Raw genomic sequence first — 22,112 nt, 5'->3', positions numbered from 1 at the left:
GACATCAAGCTCTTCTTATTCATAGTTTAATGTAATCATTAGCTTTTTTTAATACATTTTGGTTAACATTTTATTATTGAATTATCATTTAACTTCAACATTAACAATAAAATATGTGCAGAATTTACTGAAATTGAAAAGAAAGTGAATAACTCCAATGAAACACCAAAGTGAACTAACTTTAATATATTTTCCGAGCTTCCGAATACTTATACTTATGAATTCATCTTCTGAGATTAAAATTATGGTCAAATACAATATAAGAAATATGTATAAATATATAAAAATAATAAAATTGTAAGTGAAAATTTTATTATTTTTCTTATATTGTATTTGACCATAAGTTAGTTTCATTGCCACTATATATATATATATATATATATATATATATATATATATATATATATATATATATATATATACATATATATATATATATACAAGGGATCTTACAGATCTCATAGATTCATCTCCTCAAATTTGCTTCTATATACATTAACTAGTGTAGTAAAACGGGAACCTATCAATTCTTCATGATGATCTTTTGGCGAAGACCGGAGTCTTTCGAGACATTTTGGTCTATAATCATTATTATCCATTAATATATATGAGTATATCTTATTTTAAAACTAATGTTTATAGTATTTTGCTTAATCACAGTTTATGAACGTACCTGTTTGAAACCAAGTACCATTTGACGTTTTTCATGTTAACCTCATTTCAGTTAATTTACTAATTTTTTTAGAATACAACTCGTATCATTTGAAAATATCTAATAATAAAAGCATATATTTGAAATTTATTTAATTGATTGGCATAATGGGGGACATGGGGCCAGCTGAATATTTTGTTTGTGGTGGATTTGGTGGTGTATGTACTGTTATAGTAGGACATCCTTTAGACACTATAAAAGTAAGTGAGACAAATAATTTTTCATCTACATGTATTTTCGTATTCTCAAGTGCGTCCTTTATCAACTTTAATATGAATTTTCAAATTGATTGTATCATTCATAATCTTTACACTAAGATATTTATTTCTTTGGAACTGGGAGTTTATGAATCTTAAGAATATGTCTAATTAAAATATGCGTGTACTAGGGTGCGAATAAATTGAATTTTTATCAGTTAGATAGAATATTAAAAATATTGTAAAATCATTTTTGAAACTGGAAAATCTTAGGTTATTTTAAATTCAAGTTGTGTTTGTAACCTTCCTAGATTTGATTACTGAAAATTTTGTTATATCTATGTATATGGAGGAAAAATGATAAATATTAGATACATACTTCTATCAAACCATTTTATTCCTACAGGTAATAGTTTTAGCTTATCAAAATAACTTATTTTAAAGGTAAGGCTTCAAACAATGCCCATTGCTCAACCTGGGCAAGTACCTCTATATTCAGGAACCTGGGATTGTATGAAAAAAACTGTGAGGTATGAGGGCTTTAAAGGTTTATATAAAGGAATGGGTGCCCCTTTAGTTGGTGTTGCTCCAATTTTTGCAATTTCCTTCATGGGATATGGAGTAGGTAAAAAAATTTTTGGACCATCTGATGGAGGTGCTCTTACCTATACGGAAATGGGTGCAGCAGGTGCTTTTTCTGGAATTTTTACCACCCTCATTATGGCGCCTGGAGAAAGAATAAAATGCTTATTGCAAATTCAACAAGGACCAAATGCACAAAAAGTTTACAAAGGACCTGTTGACGTTGTTAAGAAACTTTATAAGCAAGGAGGAATATCTAGTATTTATAGAGGTGCTGGAGCAACACTTTTAAGAGGTGAGTGTGTCAAAAGCGAGTTATCTGTATGATTTGTGAGGAATAGCAATGCATGCTACAGACTGGGAATTAAGTTGAAAATTGAAGGAATCTTCACAAATTATCTTGTTTAAAAAAAAGTGCCGAAACTTGTGAACATTCAGATAGTAAAACACAAATTAATAAAAAACAGTACGAATAAACAGCTATAAAATTTATTAAATATTTTATCATATGAAAAATTGAAAAGTAAATTTATGAGAGTTGCATTTAAAGAATTGCTATTCTACATAAGCACTTCCATGTAAACTTGAAGTCATTGACATATTACATAATGCTCTTACAGGAGCCTAGTGGTGATTAGTATTAGGTACCAGCTCCAGATCTGGTGGTTATAGCTTATTTTCTCAATCATTCACCATAATCACTAATATATATTCATTTTGCAAATATGAGAAATCTTATAGTGCTCTCAATTGATTATATCATAAATTTGAATTTTATATCTCTAAATATTGTTTCAAATCGTTAATAAAGGTAATAAGTATGATCATAAAATATATGCCTTACAGTGTTGTTTCTGGAAGTCGGAAGAGGCAGGCTTCGACTTTTGATGATGAAGCACCACCGTGTCGTGTCGATTTGACGAATCGACATGAGTCTGTATGGGTCTCTCAAGACGATTCAAATCTAACAAAAATTGTTCAAGCAAATAGACACCTGTCATCGTACCATTAGAGAAACGCAGAACAATCAATTCTGAATGGTACACCAGCATTTGTTCGCCAGAAGTGTTTAAAAAAATCAGGGAAACCAATCGCATTCTTCACCACGACAATGCGATCTCTCACATCATTTCAAAAAAAAACATCAGATTGATGGGTACATCCACCCTACAGTCTTGGTTTGGCATCCCAAGGATTTTTTCTTATTTTCGTCTCGTTCACCTCAGAAAAGATTGAAGCCGTTATTTTTGATGACCAAATTAAACAACTTTGACTGAGTTAAAACTGAAGGCTTGGACAGCAGAAGACCTTCAGCTACAATTTAAAAATATGGGGTGCAATATTAGTATAAAACTCCACTTCCTCCGTATAGTTACCTGGACAAGTTTCTGGAAAATTTAAGGAATATGAGTGATGTAAAGGAAGAGCGATATGGAACAGCAATACAAAAGCTACAAATATGATCTCAGATTCGTCATTTTTGAAAGTCTACACATAAAAAAAAGCATTAAACTATTTATAATACTGAGAGAGATTTTATCTTCCCATTTGTATATTTCTATACTTAGTATGCAATAAAGTCGAGACAGTGTCAACTCGGAAATTGAAAACTAAAAAATAAAACTGAATCTTTTCATTTTTTTTTATTTCTCAAATCCGACTAGGCGTTGAAAACTACTTCGTGTAGGAAATTTATTAGAACCTATGGCACAGTCAGTAAATGGAATTAACATTTATAGAAATGAAAAGCTCTCTCCTATATTCATATGCAAAATCAATAATTTTGAATGTGGTGAGTAATAAAGCCTATAGGCGTCGAAAATAAGGTTACTTTAGAGGTGGGTTTTGATGGTATTTCAAAAATAATAATTATAATCTATAACTATCATATTTTCAACTTCGAGAACAATCCAATGATAATAACCCTTGTTCTGATTTATGTGTCAAAAATTTGTACAAGGACATAGACGTCAACATGTTAGAGATAGTTAGTGTGAAGCGCTGCAGTGCTAAAAATGATAATTAAAACATTTTCTTTTACTTTCCCAAAAGAAAATCTCCAATACTTGGCCTTGTAATACCTTAATAAATAATTCAATAAAGTCGAATAATTCAATTCTTCCAATTCCCACTGTAGCAGTATTATTATTCATCTGAGGTACATAAACGTGTTCTACGTGCTTTTTCCATACTTTACGAAGCCTCATTTTAAAGTCCTGGTGCACAAAATTGTTCAAATTAACAACTTAGTCGCTTTCGTTTGCATCTTGTCCCAAGAAAATTTCATTTTCTTCAACATCTGGTTGTTTTAAGAGCTGGATAAATTCACGGTCGTTACCAGAGGATTTAAAAACATCACCAGTGCAAGAAATCTTTAATCTTTGGGGTTCGACAACATATTCTTGTGTTGTCTCAAATCTTTATTTCGGTATCCTTGAACTACCTATAAGGACTTTATGAATCCAAGTTGGTACATATATGAAACCAAATGAACTAATTTTTACGTAGGTAGGTCATCCACCTGAGCAAGGCGCGAGTCCCACACACTATACGTAAAAAGTATTTCCATACTTTTCAAAAAAAAAAACAATATTTCTCTAAACGTCTTATTAGATCAATTTCCTGTAAATTTTGATGACCCTTTATCAGACCATCCAGTACTATTTTCGCCTAATTGTACTTTATCAATAACCAAGTTCCTGTGCTTGAACTTGTGGATTCACACTTGTAGAAAATCTTTATTCGTATAATCAAAATTATCATCGACTAGTTTAAGATCAGCTGCAGTTACTTTTGCCTACAATACTTCAAAATGTACATCATTCCTTTCGTCCTTAATTTGTTGGAGCAGTGTTTGTACTGAGTATTGCAATTACTTAGAGATAGAGGAAGTGACCAAAACCAAATCTAATAGAGAAAAAAAACATTTGGACCAGAGAGCATGGAATTTGCAGTTCCACGACAATCAATTGATGTTCATGAATTTCCATCAATCCTCTCGTGGCTTTGATATTGAAATTTAGATGGTTTGTTTTTAGACAACCAATATATTTCACAGCACCGATTAATCCAGTCTGCCTCAATTTTTTATCGACTTGACAAGTTGTTGAAATTAAAACACAAACCCAACCAAATTTGTACACAATTTTCATTTTGTTAGCCCAAAATCACTAGTTTGTAAGAAGATTTATCAATATTGAAAGTATAAAATTCGAAAATGGATGTTGTTTGTATATCCTGGATTATATATTAGCCACTGTACTCTTGATAGCATTCCAATTGTTCTATGAAACATTAGGTATTAATAATGAAAATAAAGTCTTGGTAATTTATGATGAATAACTCTGTATATTGACAAAAAGCTGATATTAAGTAAAATCATGTAATTTGAAATGAAGTTATTTTAGCTCGATATAAATTTCACAGTGAAGTTGTTAGGGTGATCTTGGGGTTATTTGAATACTAATAAATTTAAAATGTTTATTAGACAGGCCTTGATAAAAATCACATACAATATTTTTATTTTAATAAATAGAATCATAATACAAAATATCTATTTTCTATCAATTGTAACATTCAAAAAAATTTATATTAATTTATATATATATGTATATATATATATATATTTAATTATTTTTTGCTGGTTTACAATTATACAAAATAAATTTCAATGTGCTGAAAGTAGCAAATTTTTCATTGAATAGTTCAACAAAACTCTTTTTAAAGTATGAGTAAGCTGGATGTAAATGCAGAAGTTATAAGTTGCTTTCCAATTACACAATTTGAGCACCCAATCGAGCATAAGGGTGTGCAATGCTTCAAACCCATGTTCTTTTCAAGATCTGTGCGTCGAACACAGTTGCGTTTTACCCTTGATCCTCAAACACCAGATAAATCTTTGTGCTCAATGTGCTTCAAAATTGTACTTTAAACACAAACTGTTGAATTGATGTTATGCGGGTATTTATTTAAAATTCATATCGATTTAAGTAAGTAAAAACAAATTTTTTCTGTATTATTGGATTCAGAGACAAATTTGGGGATATACATTATTTCTTACTGAAGAATACCAAAAAGGGCCTAACAAGGTACAAATAGTCAAAAGTATAGTTTTAAGGGAGTGCTTCTAAAGTTTTCGTATTTTATCATCAATTAATCAAATATCTTGTATTTCGGACAAGGCAACAAATAAACAAATTATTTGTGACACGTTTTCAAATTTGACAACTTGACACAAAACTTACGAAATTTATTTAAATTAATTCTTGTGTGCCAAGTTCATGAGAGCATCGAGCCATGTTTTGTGCATTAAGTGGTTAATGAATTGGAAAGCAACTAGTAATAGTTAAAACTACTAACTATCCAAAATTACAGATAAATATATATATATATATATATATATATATATATATATATATATATATATATATATATATATATATATATATATAAATGTGAAAAATAAAAAAATAGTTAAAATTCAGAATGTAGTTTGGAAATAACAATACCTTTCACACATTCAAAAACAAATATTGAAAAACTGTTGATATCCAGCAGCATATGTAATAATTCTGCCCAAAAGACATGTAAGAGAGAAAGCAAACATAAAAAATAATTAGCGAATGAAACAAAAGTTTTACATACTCCTAGTGTACTACTCATATTTTTATTTCTAAATGTCATTCTTTATTTCGTTATCAACTTGATTCTTTGCGTTGAATTTTTTATATCTGATATGTTTGTTGTTTGTGTCCGCTTCGGAGGATTGATCTATTTGATTAGATTCAAAGTTGTTTGTATCACTAATAGTTTCAAAATTTTCAGCTTGTTTCAGATGCTTTCTCAGTTTTTTGGAATCTATTAGTTTATGCTTCTTAATTTTATATTTGAGTTTTTCCAACTTTGTTAAGTTTGTAGACACATTTATAGTTGTATCAACAACGTTGCCTGTTGTGACTGTAGAATTTTTAAAGCGTTTTCTTAGTTTTGGTTTGTAATCTGCACATCTTAATATTCTTCTCATGGCGTGGAAAACGTTCCAATTTACAAATTCGTCTGGTTGTGAGCATTTAGGAGCTATTTTATTTTCATAAATATACTTATAAGCAAATCTATCTTTTCCACAAGATATACCTTTATCACTGGTGTAGTCGCATGGTTTGACAATTATTTGTTTGATTTTGTTAATTATCATTGGCTTCCATTCACTCATATCACAGGAACAATGCCATGGATTATCATTTAGTCTTATCAATTTCGGGTGAATTTTAAGGAATATATCCTTTGGTAGCTGTTTAAATTTATTTTTATTTAGATATAGTTCTTTTATGTTCACTAAGTGATCAAAAGTACCAGGAGGAATATACTCCAAATGGTTTTTAGATAAATCTAAAAGTTGCAAATTAGTCAAACCAATAAAACTGTCCATTGATATATTCATTATTTGACAACTACTTAGTATAAGAGTTTTGATTTGTTTAATTTCTAAAAATGCATCATATTCTATTTTTGTAATGTTACCTGTAAGCAGAAGCTCTTCTAATTGTGGCATTCCAGTAAACAGATCTCTTTTTAAAACGAATAATTCTAAATTGTTTAAAGTAAGTTTTTTCAATTGATTCAAACCTAACAAGGAATTAGTAACCAACGTAAGAGCCATAAGCTCACTGCCAATTATTAGAGAGTTAGTAGTGTTCATAACTTCAAATGTATTTGAAAATATTGTATTTATCGGGTTATTGGCAAAATTCGCCAGTTTTAATTTTGGAAATGGTGGAAATGATAATTCGGAAAGTTGAGTAAAATTATTATAACTTAAATCTATATATTCTAAGTGTAATAGACCTGCGAGATCAGTTATTTGTATATCTAGAAGATTGTTGTGAGCTAATGAGAGTGTTTTTAGATTGGGAGTCCCATGAAAAGCAAAAGGTGGTATAAATTTTAAACCATTTTTTTCGAGTATTAAATATTGTAATTCTTGGAGTCGATCAAACATTTCCCAATTAATATCATGTAAATTACAGCTGCTAATTCTTAGTAGCAATAACTTCTTAAAACCCCTAAAGATGGGCATATCGCCTGTCACATCTCTTTGTTTTATAAAAACTTCGTAAGGGACTACCGTTTCTTCATTGTTTGTTTTTCGGACGATTGTTATATGCGAATTATCATCAAATTTTTGAGGATATTCAAAAGTAATGTTCTCCTCATTTATCTGTTGTAATGCTTGCATTAATTGTTCTTTAGAATTTTTTATCAAGACTCTTTCTAAATTCAAATATTTCAAGTCTCCAATTGCCGAATCAATCTCACAAATTAAATGGCTGTTCAGGGGTTCATTTTGTAAATTAGGTCCGATCAATTCGATAGTTACCAACTGTGTAAATTTTTTCATAGAACTTATTTTGATGGTTTTGTTACCCGATTCGTACCCTTGGATTATTGTTAAGCTTTCTATGTTCTTCGGGAGAGTTTCTAATAGATCTACAGGATCTGTTTCTGTTTGAAGAATGCATATTGCTGATCGTATTATTGTATGGCCATGTTCTTCTAGTATTTCCACAGTGTCTAATGTTTCCTCATTAAGAATCTAAAAATATAGTTCATGAAAAATTTCAAAACATTAGTTCAAAAAAGACAAGATCTTGTTATTACAAGTAAGTTTAGTTGAGGATCCAAAAAGATCCAAACACTTATTTTGGAATATATAATTTCAAATATTTTTGACATATATATTAGTAAATATTTTTTTATCAACTGAAACAATTCAACTACAGATTTAGACTTCTCTGAGCTGTTTCTTACAAAGATTTTCATTTTCTTATTTTCTGAGTTCAGAAATAAAAAACGTGTGAAGTCATGTGAAATTGGAAGTTTACTCATATTTTTTCATTATTTTAATCATAATTATAAAGAGATTAAACAAATGCTTCAATGAACTGAATAACAAGGCGAGAATAGTGCCTTTAATGAGTAATACTGGATTAAAGTTCAAAGTAGTAAAATATTAACAATTAGTTGACCAGAAAATAGCGAAATTAAAATGATGGCAAGACTTGAAAGCAAACTTAATTTTGAAATTCGAGCGCGCAAACCCGCTAGTATTTGTAGAATAGATATCGAAGGTGGCATAAAATATTTTGCTCATAACTACTATAGTTTATAAATTAAATATTGCATTATAAAAAAATTATAAGTTGAGTTTTAAACGTTCACATTTTGATATTTTTTGGACGAGCTACAGTTTAATAAAGCTCAAATGAGTTTTGCCTTTAATAGTATTTTTCTGTCAAAAAGCAATGTTTTATTTATACACACAACTCTTTCTTATCCATTTTTTCAATCTGACAAAAGTTGCTCCACTCAAAATGCTACAAATAACAAATTTATAGTACGCCAGTTGTCAAATTAATACACGTGCCCTTTTAAGGTTAGGGCTAACTGAAAATCATATGCATTTAATACTAATGACTCCATCTATGTGTAAGCTTACGAACTTTTCAGCCCCCCTAATAGTACGTTTCTGGTTAGTTTATCAGAAAACAAAATCTTTTTTGGTAATCAAAGGATGATTAATAAATTTTTAACTAAATCATAGATTTTACCTCATTATTTTCGTTAATTCCTACATCTGCAAATATTGGATTTTCTTTATGTGTTCGCATGAAACGGTAAATTGCAGTTTCCGTCAGGTGTTCCAAGTGACAAGTACAAATCAGAGGACAGCTTGTTTCTTGTTCCCATGAAGCTTCGATCTAAATAGTACAATGTTGATTTTTTAAATGATATTTTCACTAATAATGTTCAGAAATCATAAGGATAATAAAATATGCATGTATGAAAATAAATTCCTTAAAAATCTATACTCTATACAATAAGAGTGCTTAAAATTAAATAAAAATGACATCATTTTTAAACCTTTTAAATACAACTGACATCTTTAGTTATTGGTTACACTTTTTTTTTAATTACGAAAAATAATCATGAAATATTTGGCTTTATAAAAAGCCAAAAATAATTTTTTTTGCATTCTCATCTGGCAAACAAGATCAACAAATGCATCTAAAAAAATCTACATTATTTTGTTCAAAATACTCATCACCTAATAAAAGTTGACATATATCCATAGTTTTTTTCTTTTCAAATGTTATACAACTAGTTCGTCATAAACAAGCTCTTTCATACCCCATACCCCAAAGATAAAAATCGAGAGGTGTGGAGTCTAGGGAGCTTGGAAGCCATGCAATTAGACTAGCTCTCCCTATCCACTGTGTAGAAAATTACCAGGTAATATTTGTCAAATTCATCAAAGATATAATTAATAATAAACAAGAAATCTCAACCAGGCTTGTACTACCAGAACCACCTTACATCATTTTTGTTGTGATGAATTAAAGGTTCACAGGCGATAAAATTTTTTCTGAGATTGTTTTATACCATTTACAACGGCGCAGATCAAAGATAATTTCACATGCACAAAGATTTTAATTTTAAACATTCTTGTATGAAAAATTCCAAAAGCACGAACATTTTAAATATTCAACCAATATATTTAAAAATTTTTAGCAAAAATGTTTTCCAATCAAATAAACGTTTAAAACATTATTGCAAATGTCGATAAAAATAAACTAGGGAATAATGGTAATTTTTGTGAATAAGGTGAATGGACTTCAAATGACTACCTACCCTCTATTATAGTTAATTTAACCCTTTACCAACATCTAGAGATATTTTATTTTCCTATTTTCTTCTGTTTAATTTTCATATACTTATTTTTGTTTACTTTTGTTTTAAAAAAATCTGGATAGCCAATTAAAGATACAATATCAAACCCATGTGTTCTTGAATTTAAGCAGTGTCCGTAGATTCGCAAATTTTTCCTCAAAGTAATCAGTTATTCTGTTTGTGTTATCAGCTTTAAGGATAATTTATTATCCTTTTATTTTTTAGGTATCAGATTCCGCTTTCTCGTGTACCTACTTTGTCCACCCTTTCTAGTCTCTTACTAATATTTTTCTTTTATCTAGGGGTTTTGTCTTGATATTACCCCCTGTTCTGATCACTTTTCTTGTAATTCTGACTGTTTATTTTGAAAATATGTCTATATTAATTTAATTGTATTCTCTTTATTTTTCTTGTTTTGTTTCTTCATTCCTACAATTGTCTCACTTTGTTTTTTGGTATTTTTCTTAAGTGTTTCATCTCAACTATTTTAACTTTGGCTTCATCCTTCTTTCGTAATGTCCAATTATTGATGTTATCGTTGGTGTCGATATTGTATTGCAGATCTTTATTCTCAATTTCATGTGAATATCCTATGTCCCAATATTGACTTGACTTATGTAGCATGTAATACTATCTCGTTGATTTATCTTCATGTTTGTCGTTTCTGCTTTATTTTCCCACCATTTATAAATATAGTTCCAAGATATTCATCACTTTAGTTTTATTAGTATTCACTTCCTTTTTTATGTTTTCTATTTCTTTAACTCATATCATCTTCTGCAATTCGTTTCTGGTATTTGCCACCACGTTATCTGCATTTTGTGTTTCAAAGTTTGAGTTATCTGTTTTTTTAATCAATACAAATTTGAATTTTTGTATTACATTTAATATTAAGTACATATATTTATTCATTAGATCTAATTTTTATGAATACGATAAATAAATTGATTGACATATAGGTATCTAAATATTTAGCTAAATTTCAAGATTAACGAAAGTGTTAAAAAAAATCTTACTTTTTTATGGAAACTAGAAAGTACCAGTAACACAGCCACATATTTCAACATTTTAGTGAAATTGTGTAGAATATGATCTGTACAATTTGTGATAGTAACAGGATGTCCACCCCACTCATTTCCTGATAAGTGACAAAAGTATCTGTTCTAAATTGTCTGTATACAAAAATATAAGAGCAGGTAGTCGTGTATCTTTGAAAACAAATTTTTGATAATAGTTGTGAATATTTTTTGTGACATGAGCACATAACATTCAATATTTGTATTGACTGTCAATTTTATAAATTAATTAATATTTATTAATTGATTAATAAAAAACTAACTGAATATATTCGAATGTATATTTATTGATCACAACACAAAATTTGCCAAGCCTCACAGTAGCAATAATTACAGTCAATTCATTCGGTAATACCAGAAACTAGGATGTTAATAATACAGAGGGTCACCAAAATCATCTGAAATATTATATTTATAGGCGAGTTGCTAATGAATCTCAAGACAAAAAGTTCGTATAAATTTGTGAGATACATATTATCAGTAATAAGTTTCAAAATATTGACTTTTTTAAAATAAATGAATAATGAATATAAGAAAAATTTATTTCAAGCAAATTATATTTTTCGAGTCGGAAAAACTCTTTTTCAAAACTTTATTTATTACATTTTATAATGAATGAAACAATTAATTCAAGGATTGAAGCAAATAACATCATTAAATGGTATTTCTTAATAATCCTTATTTATATTAAAATTTATGCTGATTAAGTGATTACAAAATATAGTCTTTTTACGTTTTAAAATTAGCACCATCCAGATTTTTATAGATGCAACTACCATAATTTTTTTCTTGGTTAAGATATGATAAACACCAAAAATTAGGAAAGTTATAGTACTCATAGAATATTGTAACACATAAATCGGATATTTAATATTACTTTTTACTAAATATTATCTTCACTTTTAGACGTGCCTGCTAGCGGAATGTACTTCTTAACATATGAGGCTATAAGAGATTATCTTACAAAAAATGGAACAGAACAACCTGGAATTTTAGGAACTATTGTTGCTGGGGGATCAGCAGGTGTAGCTAATTGGCTTGTAGGAATGCCGGCCGATGTTTTGAAAAGTCGATTACAAACAGGTATGCATTTTTTTAATCAGCTTTCAGTATGATTTTTACCAAAATAATTTCTAGTGTAAAAACTACAGCGTTTTTTGGATTTATAACTAATTTACTCCGGTCTAAATATGATTCTTCTCAATTTAATATTTTCACCAATCTTTTATTTTATTTTAAAAATAATTTTGATATGTACATTGGATGGTATTGTACTTATTTTTGATGATTTTAGCTCCTGAAGGCACGTACAAAAATGGAATAAGAGATGTATTCAAACAGCTGATGAAGACTGAGGGACCTTTGGCCCTTTATAAAGGGATCACACCTGTACTTCTGAGAGCTTTTCCAGCCAATGCAGCTTGTTTCGTAGGATTTGAACTATGTAAAAAGTTCCTCGACTTCTTGTTTCCAAAACAAAAGGTTACAAATGTAGACTCAAACAAGCAACCTTAATATAATGTTGGTTTTCTAAGATTATTGTTAGAGTATTCTAGATTTATGAACAAATTATTTTCATGGACAGAGATCATTGAAATTTCATTTTATAATTTATAGAGCAGCTACTAGAATATATATATATATATATATACAACGTGCCTAAATATCTCAAAAGTTTTGATTGATTTATATGGCATCAAAGTGATGCAGAATAATTTCTACTATTTAATTCTCTTTAAATTCATTTTATAAATTAATTTTGAAGAATATTATTTCTGCAATTAAAAAAAAACAAGAAATTCGTTTGTTACCAATCAATTCTCATGATTTCGTTTGTAAAAAAAAACATTTTCAAATTTGTAGCAATAATAAAATGGTGAATAATTTGAACCACCAAATGCTATTCATACGAATTTATTTCTCTCTCTCGTCTAATCATTTATGTTCCGTTTTTCCTATGTATTTCGTTTTTTTCCTTATCAATGTTTGGTAAAGTATCATATTAGTAATTTCTCTTCTTTCTTCATTAGCCATCTATTTTGATATTTGTGTTTCTTTGTTAATATATTTTGTTTATTATTCCTAACTTTTGGATAATTATCGACCCCTCAGGTATTCTAATTTCTCTGTATTATACTAATCTCACATTTCCATCACTCCAATATCTTGTTTATTTCAGTAACCATGTTTTGCTGGTATTACCTTGAGGTTTTCTAAATTTCTCTTGTATTTGATGCTTATTTTTGTCGTTAGTACATTCATGTTCCTTTGCTTCATTTATTGAAAACAGTCTCCTTCATCTTTAATGTCCAATCTGTGATTTTTTAAGGCGTCCACTGTATATTGACAATGGCGAATATATAAAACATTTTTTGAATTTTAGATGTTTATAGATTCTTCCTTAAATAGATTCAACGATTCTACATTTGATTATTAGTGATAATAAAAATTACATTTGATAAAAAGGTTGAAATAACTAGTATTCTATTCTATTTTCTATAAAATATTGACGAAAGGCCTTTAATTGGTTCATCTTTCCTTAAAATTATCTTATGTTGTATAAACTATAGACTAAATTAATAGGTTTACTAATGATATGGTTATAAATTATAAATTTTTTATAAATGTGTGAAGTGAAGTGAAGAAAACGTGTTATCGTTTCAATATGTATTTTATACAAATGGTCTATTACAAATTTATTGTTATTAAAATAGTTTATTGAGTAGGTACTAATTTGCCAAGTGCATAACAGTAAATTTTATTATTCACTTCATATCATTTCTAGCAACTCGCACGATCTAGTCTTGTTTTCATTTTTATACTCAACTTATTTCTATAATACAACAAATTGTTGAAATTTATTATTGTTAATGCAAATATATGACAGTATTTTTGCGATGTATTTTTTACATGAAATACATTTTTAGAATATTTATTTGTGTATATTTCTTCCTAAATGTTAAATGGAGACCAATAAGGTTAATGATGCTATTTATTGTTCTTTAAAACGTTTCTGCGCTGTTTGACCTTCCGTAAACCACACGAGGTTTAATAAACTCAAATGAATAAAAAATTTATATTTTTCACCATGTCTGCTCGAACGCTTTGAAACCTCATGTAACTGGAGTTACGACATCACCAAATACAATAATAGTGATTTGGTAGTAACAACAAATACATCAAACGCTGAACAGTCACTTCATTTTTCTCAATGCTCAATCATGTAGGAATCGTGGCTATGATTTTTATATACGTTCAACGACGGCAGTTAATCAGGGAAAATTAACAGTAGCAGGAAGTTTATTCATAATTTGGGAATGGCATTGAGATGTTTGGAATGTGGCAGCAGCTAACCAAAGACAAAGAATGATTGCGAACAATGTAGGTAGCAATATGCTTAGAGTTAGCTTTGTAGTTCAACCAATAGGATCTCAAGAAGATTAGTTATGTTTAGTGATTTTTATTTGTGTTTCTTACCTTATTAGCCCCTGGAATATATGGCAATAAAAAGTTATTAAGCGTTTTTTTATCTTAAAATCATCCAAATAAAATTGTCTTCTCTTAAATTTAGCTTTTTGCTCCGATTCCTAAAAGCAAAATTAGTGATGTAAGTTCAATAGGAGGAGATACTACTACTTTTGTTATGAATGATTCACTTAGGTCTTGAATTATAAGAAAAAAAAATCCAAATATTAACGATAGTCCAAAAAAGAACAAAGATGGAAAACAATGTTAAATAATCTACCTTTTTCAGCTAAATAATACAGAGATGGTCTCCAATCTTCTGTAATTCTACTCCAAAGTAGTATTTTTCTCTCAATTTATTAAAGTTTGTTGTTCTTTCCAAGCCATATCGATAAACGTTTTCTTTTAAATAACCAAGAAAATGGTTATGATAATAAATAAGGTGATATGAGAGACCACTTGAACGCACCATGTGAAAAAATAATTCTATTAGTGAAAGTGAGTACTTTTAAATTTAGGCTCATCTTATTGAAACGGTTAAAAATAATTTTTTATAAAAAATTTTGATTTGATTTTAAATCATAATTTCACAAAATTCTAATCATTTGATCTTGTCCTCAGGAAAAATTTATGGGTTTATACTTTCAAGTATATTTTTTGTATATATTTCTTTTAACTACTATTATCTTAGCATATGGTGCTCGAATTTAAAATTAATAAACAAAAAAAATGCAAATCAAAGACAATCCTCACTGAAAAATTCCTAATACACTCTGGTAAGGTAAAACTCAAAGAGAACTGTTGATTTTATTATAATTATAGGCAAGATCCTATTGAAATTTGCACTGGTAGATTGTGATTAAGTTAGATTTTACATTGATGTTACTGTTTCATAATTTTTTTTCAATATTGTATAATTATCAGTTCATGTTTTTCAAATTTTACGAAAGCATTGTATGTGGATTTTCTTATGAACCCCATTGACTCACTTAACTTGTTATTGGAATTGCCAATAATTTGGAATTGTTAACAGAAGGATAATTCATAAAATTTGACTTGAAACCAGTTTTTAACACTTTGACCCATAACCAAAATAAATAAATTTATGAAGATGCCATACTCATATTCTCTGCTATTTGTTAACCCAGCTTTCTTCAGGATTTGCTGAGATCATTATAGTCCAGGTATTCGCAACCAGCTGCTCTTTTGGTGTAAAGCTTCGACTCCCCATTTCCACATGAAAAGAATCACTCTATCGAAACGTCTCAGCCTATCCAATTTAACAAAACACTGAGATTATTTTTACATTAACACAGGTAATATAAAATGAAATCAAAATAAGTAGATCCAATGAATTTTAAAAAAGCTTACTAAAAATTAATTATTTTGAAACTACAAAAACTCTCACATATTTAAATTACAATTATTTTGAATTAACAAGTTTTTATATAGCATAATCTAAATTTTCATGGATCTTCCTTATCTTCGCAGTGACTGGACCCATCAATGGATAGATAATAATAAAAATGATTTATCATTGGAAAAATAAAATTTCATTTTACTATTACAAACACAAATATTAAGTATTTTTCTAACCTACTTTGAACTTTATCGATTTTCTAAAAATTCAATTTCATGTAGTTCACTTCATTTAAAAAAAAGTGATCATCTAGGTAGATCGTATTTCCAAATAAATCCTCTATGTTACATTATACATATTTGCTAGATATTTTGTTCTAAAATTATATATTTCATTTGAAAATCCATAACCTCAAAGGTTATCTTCTTTTCTTATCTATTCATCAGCATTGAAAGAACAAGCTGTTCATCTACTTCGCAATGGGTAAAATATTTTTTGTCTTAATTAAAAAGTTTGCTAGAGACGCTTAAAAGAAGTTAAAATTCAAATCAACGAAATGAGAGAATCGCGAATGAATGTGACAATACAGAAAAAATATGGTATATCTATTAGGAAACAAGCCTCTCAGTATAGCCAATCCCAAATTTCAAACATTATCAAAAGCGCCATTTTTCAGTCTATCAGTTGCTTCCCTGAATCTTCTTAGTTACTTTAGTAAATACTTGACAGCTAATACCATTGTTTATATACAACGTTTCGTTATTACTATTAACGGGGTAGTCCGATTGAGTTCTTAATTAAAGATACCATACTAAAAAAGAATTAGTAGACAGCTAACTACCAATGAGAATGTATTTTTTTAATTTATCACCTTCAATTAAATATGTTAAAGAAGTAGTTGGCAGCAGTGTAATCGCTCAATTCATTTTTTGAATATGTAGGCGGCTTTGGACCAAAAACAGAATCATATATCAAATTTAATTTGTCTTCTCAGTGTGTCAGTGTCATTTCGTAAGCTCGTCAAAAACCCGAAAAACTGTGCAAAAATGGAAATGGAGGTAGATTATTCTCCACCTCTAGTTGAGATACCACAATTTGATGCCGCAAGACCTACAAGAAACTCTGAAAACGTTGAGATTGATAACGACAACCTTCCAAGAAAAAAGTCCTGTATAGTTAAGGTATCTCGGTATAGTACCGGAATATCGTCAGACGATGGCCCTCTAAAAAAGAAAAGAGTCAGATTTGATCTCTCAAATGTGTCTACATCTTACAAGAAATCTTCAAGGAAAACACTAATTCGATGTAAAGCCGTAAGACCTTCTACATCAACTCAAAATTTTGGACAATCTGATATAACTAGAGAACGACCATTTCGATTTGAATCCGTAAGTTTACCGACATTCGGTAAAAAATTTCCACGAGCTGATATTAACAGAGATATACCATTTCAATTTGGTTCCAAAAGTCTACTGACATCAAATCAAAATGATGTAGCAGCCGATATGAATAGAGAAAAACCGTATCAATTTGACGCCGGAAGTTCAACACTATCCAAAGACAGTAGTTTACAAACTGCAAAAAATAACGATAATATTACACGTAGAATATCTATCCCGTTGGATGCCGCGATACCTTCAACATCATATGCAAACCAAACAGAAATGGATTTTTGAATTTAAGGTGCGATTAATCTAAACCCTTAAAAAATAAGAAAATGTTCTAAAGATTCTATTTGCATAATTGTTAAGTATAGGACCATGAGATAAATTTGATCTATTGTTTTCTTCTTAGAGATGAGACTTCATGACCATGTTTACCTATTAGTCAATTGCATTCCATTTATCTATTCTCTTGTTAAAGTGAGTAATACAATTGGATAATAATATATGGTTGCCAACTATTACAACTGTCGTGTATGCTTCAAATGCAATTGTTGGATTTGGAAACAGAATTCAAGAAATCTACAGTGAGGTAAAAAAGTTGAATTAATAATAATAAAAATCTATAGTCATGTTCGAAATTTGAAATTTATAAACCAGATTTAAGTAAACTCTCAAAAGATATGTAAAGCCAATATATCCATTGATTTAACTATATATACCTACATATTTCTAATTCTATCTGAATAATTATTCTTCTTATTTAAAGCCATTTATTTCACATGAAAATCGTATATATTTAGGAAATACCATAATATTGTAACAAACATTTTAGTGCTTCTTAATAAACTGTTCTAGTCCATTACTAAACAAAGTCTAATATGAATTTGATGAGAAAAATAAACAGATTGTTGGATTAAACAAATGATTTTTCACCTGTTTAGTTAAAAAGTTTTCTATGTTTTCAAGATACAGTTAGGGATTCAACATAGTTGTGATAGTATCAAAGATCTAATGTGGAAATGACGTTACTTTATTTATTATTGTATTTTCATATAAATATCTGCTTCAGGTTTTGTTTCTCAGTATTTTAGTTAAGACAAAATTGTAGGTTTGATTAATGTTTATTTTGGAGGTTGTAGAAAATTACTATTGCAATCCACTTATCTTTACTAATCAATAGAGAGAATCATTTTCATTTGATTTAATTGCCACGACAACATTTGGAACAACAGATGTTAAAAACTACTCGAAAGTTATAAAAATCAATAACTTTTGTAGAAACGTGGTTTTATCAACTGGTTATTGGCTACATTGTTTTGTTTTTTAATATTATTTAAGTACACGTAAAAATTAGAACTTGTACAATCATAAAGTCCTTTGCATTTGTTTTATATTATGCTAAAAATTCATCCTTCGTTTTCAAAATTCTCAGTCGACAAGAAAAAGAGAATGTAAATTATGGTGAAAACACTCGGTATTAAGTTACTTTTATTAGCAAACTAAACGAACTCTAAGACTTCTTAAATTTCTGGAAATTGTTTCTTGTCTCATGGTTTTTATAATATTGTTCAGAGTTTATTTATGTAATTTAATGTTTGTTCCAAATAAATATCTTTTGCTCAAACGATCGTGTTTTCTTTGCTCAAAATAAAAATGTAGTTAACATATACATCTTGTATAAAGGTTCTACTTACTAAATGATTTTTTTCGATATTCTAGGTATAGTTTGTGTATAGTTATACTACTTATATATATATATATATATATATATATATATATATATATATATATATATTTTGCTGTATTTTTTACCTATAATTTGAAGTTTGCGGATACAATTGCAGCACAAGGGCTTGAATGATAATATACTTGGCTCATTATTTGTTCACAGATAACCAAACCAAGTAATCTTTCAGAAATCAGACAAAAACTGATTAAAATGTTATGTCACATTTGAAATTTTTTTTTTTGGCTTAGATTGAAAACTGGATGTAAGTGATCCATTTTACGTAATAATGGGAAAGACTTAAATCGATATTTCCATTTACCACAGAAATTCCTTTCAGATTAAGTTAAAGATTATATCTTTTATAATTTAGATATTAATTACAGTTGTCAAAAACAGACGTTTATATAGAGGACTTTAGTATAACGAAAATTATTTTGATCGTGACTTTGTGAAAAGCGTTCAAAGTAGGATGCCTTTTTATTTGTAGGAAAATCGTTGAAAATTACTGTATTTGACGTAGTATTGTAAAAGATGGTCTCAATATTCAAGAGGGATATCTATAGGAAGAAATATAGTAGATAGTAGTTGTTACATCTCAGTAAGAAATGGGATTGCAATTGCTACTGAAATAATAAGTGTAACAAACTTTAATCCAATCCGGGATTTTGCACAGTCCGGAAACAAAAATGCGTTGAGGGTCGCGTGGTGAGGTCGTCGAATTGCAGTCATGGTCGCAAGTTCAAATGAACTGACTGGATTTTAAAAGATTTTATGTAAAATGAATCATTTATATCAGGTATGGGCAACCTTTGACATGCTGAGGGCCAAACTTTAGCGCGCAAAACGTTCGCGGGCCGCGTTTAAAAGTACTTAGTGCATTTTAAAGTAGTGATAATATTTTTTTGCGATAGATATTAGACATGAAATAATACGACAATGTTATTATTGTATTATGTATTTATTATTGACATGTATGTGTATATTGACAATGTGATTATTGTATTTATTAAAATAACAAAATGAAATTTTAAAAAATGGTACAACATTATAATTAAATAGTTACATTTGCAATTGTTACAAACCACAAAAGTTAAATACACTGAAATCAATGAGACACTTGAGCTTGAATTTGGGAAACTAATCCATCGATATTTGGATGAATACCACTGATACAAAGACGTAAAGAATTTTCCAAATTATCGTCAGTCAGTCTTGTACGATGTGTTGATTTATTAACTTTCATCAATGAAAAGAACTGTTCGCATTTATAAGTACTGCCAAACGCAGAAATCAATCTTCTTGCGAATTTTCTAAGCTGCGGAAAATTGTCTTATTCTAGGTATTTTTTGTAGAAATCGCACAACTCTACGTCTTCAATTTTGGATTTTAGGAGTGAGTTTTCTTGAATCTCGATTAACTCCATTTGTAAGTGTATTGGAGCATTTTGTACTTTACATTTTGTAGGAGTAGCAAATAAATTGAAACATTCTTCCATGTTTTTGAAGTCGCTAAATCTGTTCGAAAATTGTTCCGACAGTAACTTGAGTTCTTCAGCATATTGAGCATAAGCAATATTTTCATACGCAGAGAGCGTGTTGAAATGGTAACTGTTACCAGACTGCATCTGTGACTCCCACAAGCGTAGTTTGATCTGAAATGCTTTCAAATGGCTGTACAAATCATTTACTAATTGTCCTTGTTTTTGAAGTTTCAAATTTAAATCATTCAAATAGCCTGTAAGATCGACCAGAAATGCTAAATCACATATCCATTTTGGGTCACTCAATTCAGATAGTGGCTTATCTTTTATTTTCATAAAGTCTGCTATCTCATTTCTAAGCTCGTAAAACCGTTTCAACATTTTTCCTTTGCTCATCCATCTGACTTCACAATAATATGTTACGTCGTTATATTCAGCTGATATTTCATCCAAAAACGTCTTGAATTGACGATGGTTAAGCCCTCGGGATCGAATAAAATTGATGGTTTTTACTACCACATTCATAACATTGTGGAGTCGAATGGACTTAGAACACAAGTTCTGTTGGTGGATAATGCAATGAAGGACTATCAAATCATCTTTTTACACATTTAATTCTGTTGCTTTTTCATTCAAAATTCCGATGAAACCTTTTCGTAAGCCGACCATAGAAGGTGCACCATCAGTGCATACTCCAATTAATTTTGACCATGGCAGGTCAAAACTTGTGAATACCTTTTAAACTTCATTAAAAATATCCTCTCCTGTAGTGGTTGCTTTTAGCGGCTGTAAAGCTAGTAATTCCTCAGTAACAGTGAACTCCTTATCAATACCTCGAATAAATATAGCCAGTTGAGCTGTGTCAGACAAATCGGTGCTCTCGTCTAATGCTATGGAAAATGATTCAAAACCAGCCATAAGGTCAGTCAATGTTGTTTTTATATCATTAGCCATCATTTCTATACGTCGAACAACAGTTCGTCTTGACAAACTAATTTTTTCAAATTCATTTTTCTTTTCAGGACACAAAACACCGCAAACTTCTAACATACACTCCTTGATAAATTCTCCTTCGGCACATGGTTTTAATGCCTTTGCCAACCAATTTTGAGCTAACTAAAAAACTAGCTTTCACAACATTATCAAGTTGTGTTCTTTGTTTATGAAACATTTGTTGCTGTTTTTCAATATTTGCTCTAAGCTTCTGGATTTTGTCTGTTCTTAATTATCCTGTCAGTGAGTGCTGTGTAGCATGCTTAGTTGAGTAATGCCTCTTTATATTGAATTCTTTCATTACTGAAATGGATTCATTACAAAGCAAACAAATAGGCTTACCATTGTGCAAGATAAAAAAGAATTCTTCAGTCCATTTTTCTTGAAACTGGCGACCCTCTGTATC

General features: G+C 29.3%; 2 protein-coding genes across 7 annotated transcripts; one reads left to right on the top strand and one right to left on the bottom strand.

Moving 5' to 3' along the window:
• Window positions 1-521: 521 nt before the first annotated feature.
• LOC130901155 (congested-like trachea protein) lies at window positions 522-14,227 on the top strand. The gene is made up of 4 exons (XM_057812283.1): window positions 522-912; window positions 1,354-1,786; window positions 12,201-12,377; window positions 12,589-14,227. The coding sequence occupies exons 1-4, from the start codon at window positions 820-822 to the stop codon at window positions 12,807-12,809; spliced, it is 924 nt and encodes a 307-aa protein (XP_057668266.1). The 5' UTR covers window positions 522-819; the 3' UTR covers window positions 12,810-14,227.
• Window positions 4,960-16,500, bottom strand: LOC130901121 (leucine-rich repeat-containing G-protein coupled receptor 5-like). 6 transcript variants are annotated; one of them, XM_057812253.1, is made up of 6 exons: window positions 16,360-16,488; window positions 15,880-16,029; window positions 15,040-15,217; window positions 14,772-14,881; window positions 9,099-9,248; window positions 4,960-8,083 (listed from the first exon to the last, which is right to left on the bottom strand). In XM_057812253.1, exons 5-6 carry the CDS (start codon window positions 9,156-9,158, stop codon window positions 6,164-6,166), a joined length of 1,980 nt encoding a protein of 659 aa, XP_057668236.1. In that variant the 5' UTR covers window positions 9,159-9,248; window positions 14,772-14,881; window positions 15,040-15,217; window positions 15,880-16,029; window positions 16,360-16,488; the 3' UTR covers window positions 4,960-6,163. The 6 variants fall into 6 exon arrangements, with proteins under 6 accessions (XP_057668236.1, XP_057668244.1, XP_057668220.1 ...); XM_057812261.1 differs by lacking the exon at window positions 15,040-15,217 and having other exon boundaries at window positions 15,754-16,029; window positions 16,360-16,500; XM_057812237.1 differs by lacking the exon at window positions 15,040-15,217.
• Between the last annotated feature and the right edge of the window lie 5,612 nt (window positions 16,501-22,112).

This window comes from Diorhabda carinulata, chromosome 1 (genome assembly GCF_026250575.1).
Source record: "Diorhabda carinulata isolate Delta chromosome 1, icDioCari1.1, whole genome shotgun sequence".
Classification (NCBI taxonomy): domain Eukaryota; kingdom Metazoa; phylum Arthropoda; class Insecta; order Coleoptera; family Chrysomelidae; genus Diorhabda; species Diorhabda carinulata.
The sequence above is the reverse complement of the archived record's forward strand: the minus strand, read 5'-3'. Positions and strand labels throughout refer to the sequence as shown.

Excerpts from the sequence above, each read along its gene's own strand:
- LOC130901121 (XM_057812229.1), bottom strand. The coding sequence starts at position 11,285 with ATGTTGAAATATGTGGCTGTGTTACTGGTACTTTCTAGTTTCCATAAA. Across the intron at positions 9,249-11,234 it reads TTTCTAGTTTCCATAAAAAA|ATCGAAGCTTCATGGGAACA; the intron begins GTAAGATTTTTT and ends TGTACTATTTAG. Across the intron at positions 8,084-9,098 it reads GAATTAACGAAAATAATGAG|ATTCTTAATGAGGAAACATT; the intron begins GTAAAATCTATG and ends CTATATTTTTAG.
- LOC130901155 (XM_057812283.1), top strand. The coding sequence starts at position 820 with ATGGGGGACATGGGGCCAGCTGAATATTTTGTTTGTGGTGGATTTGGT. Across the intron at positions 1,787-12,200 it reads TGGAGCAACACTTTTAAGAG|ACGTGCCTGCTAGCGGAATG; the intron begins GTGAGTGTGTCA and ends CTTCACTTTTAG. Across the intron at positions 12,378-12,588 it reads GAAAAGTCGATTACAAACAG|CTCCTGAAGGCACGTACAAA; the intron begins GTATGCATTTTT and ends TGATGATTTTAG.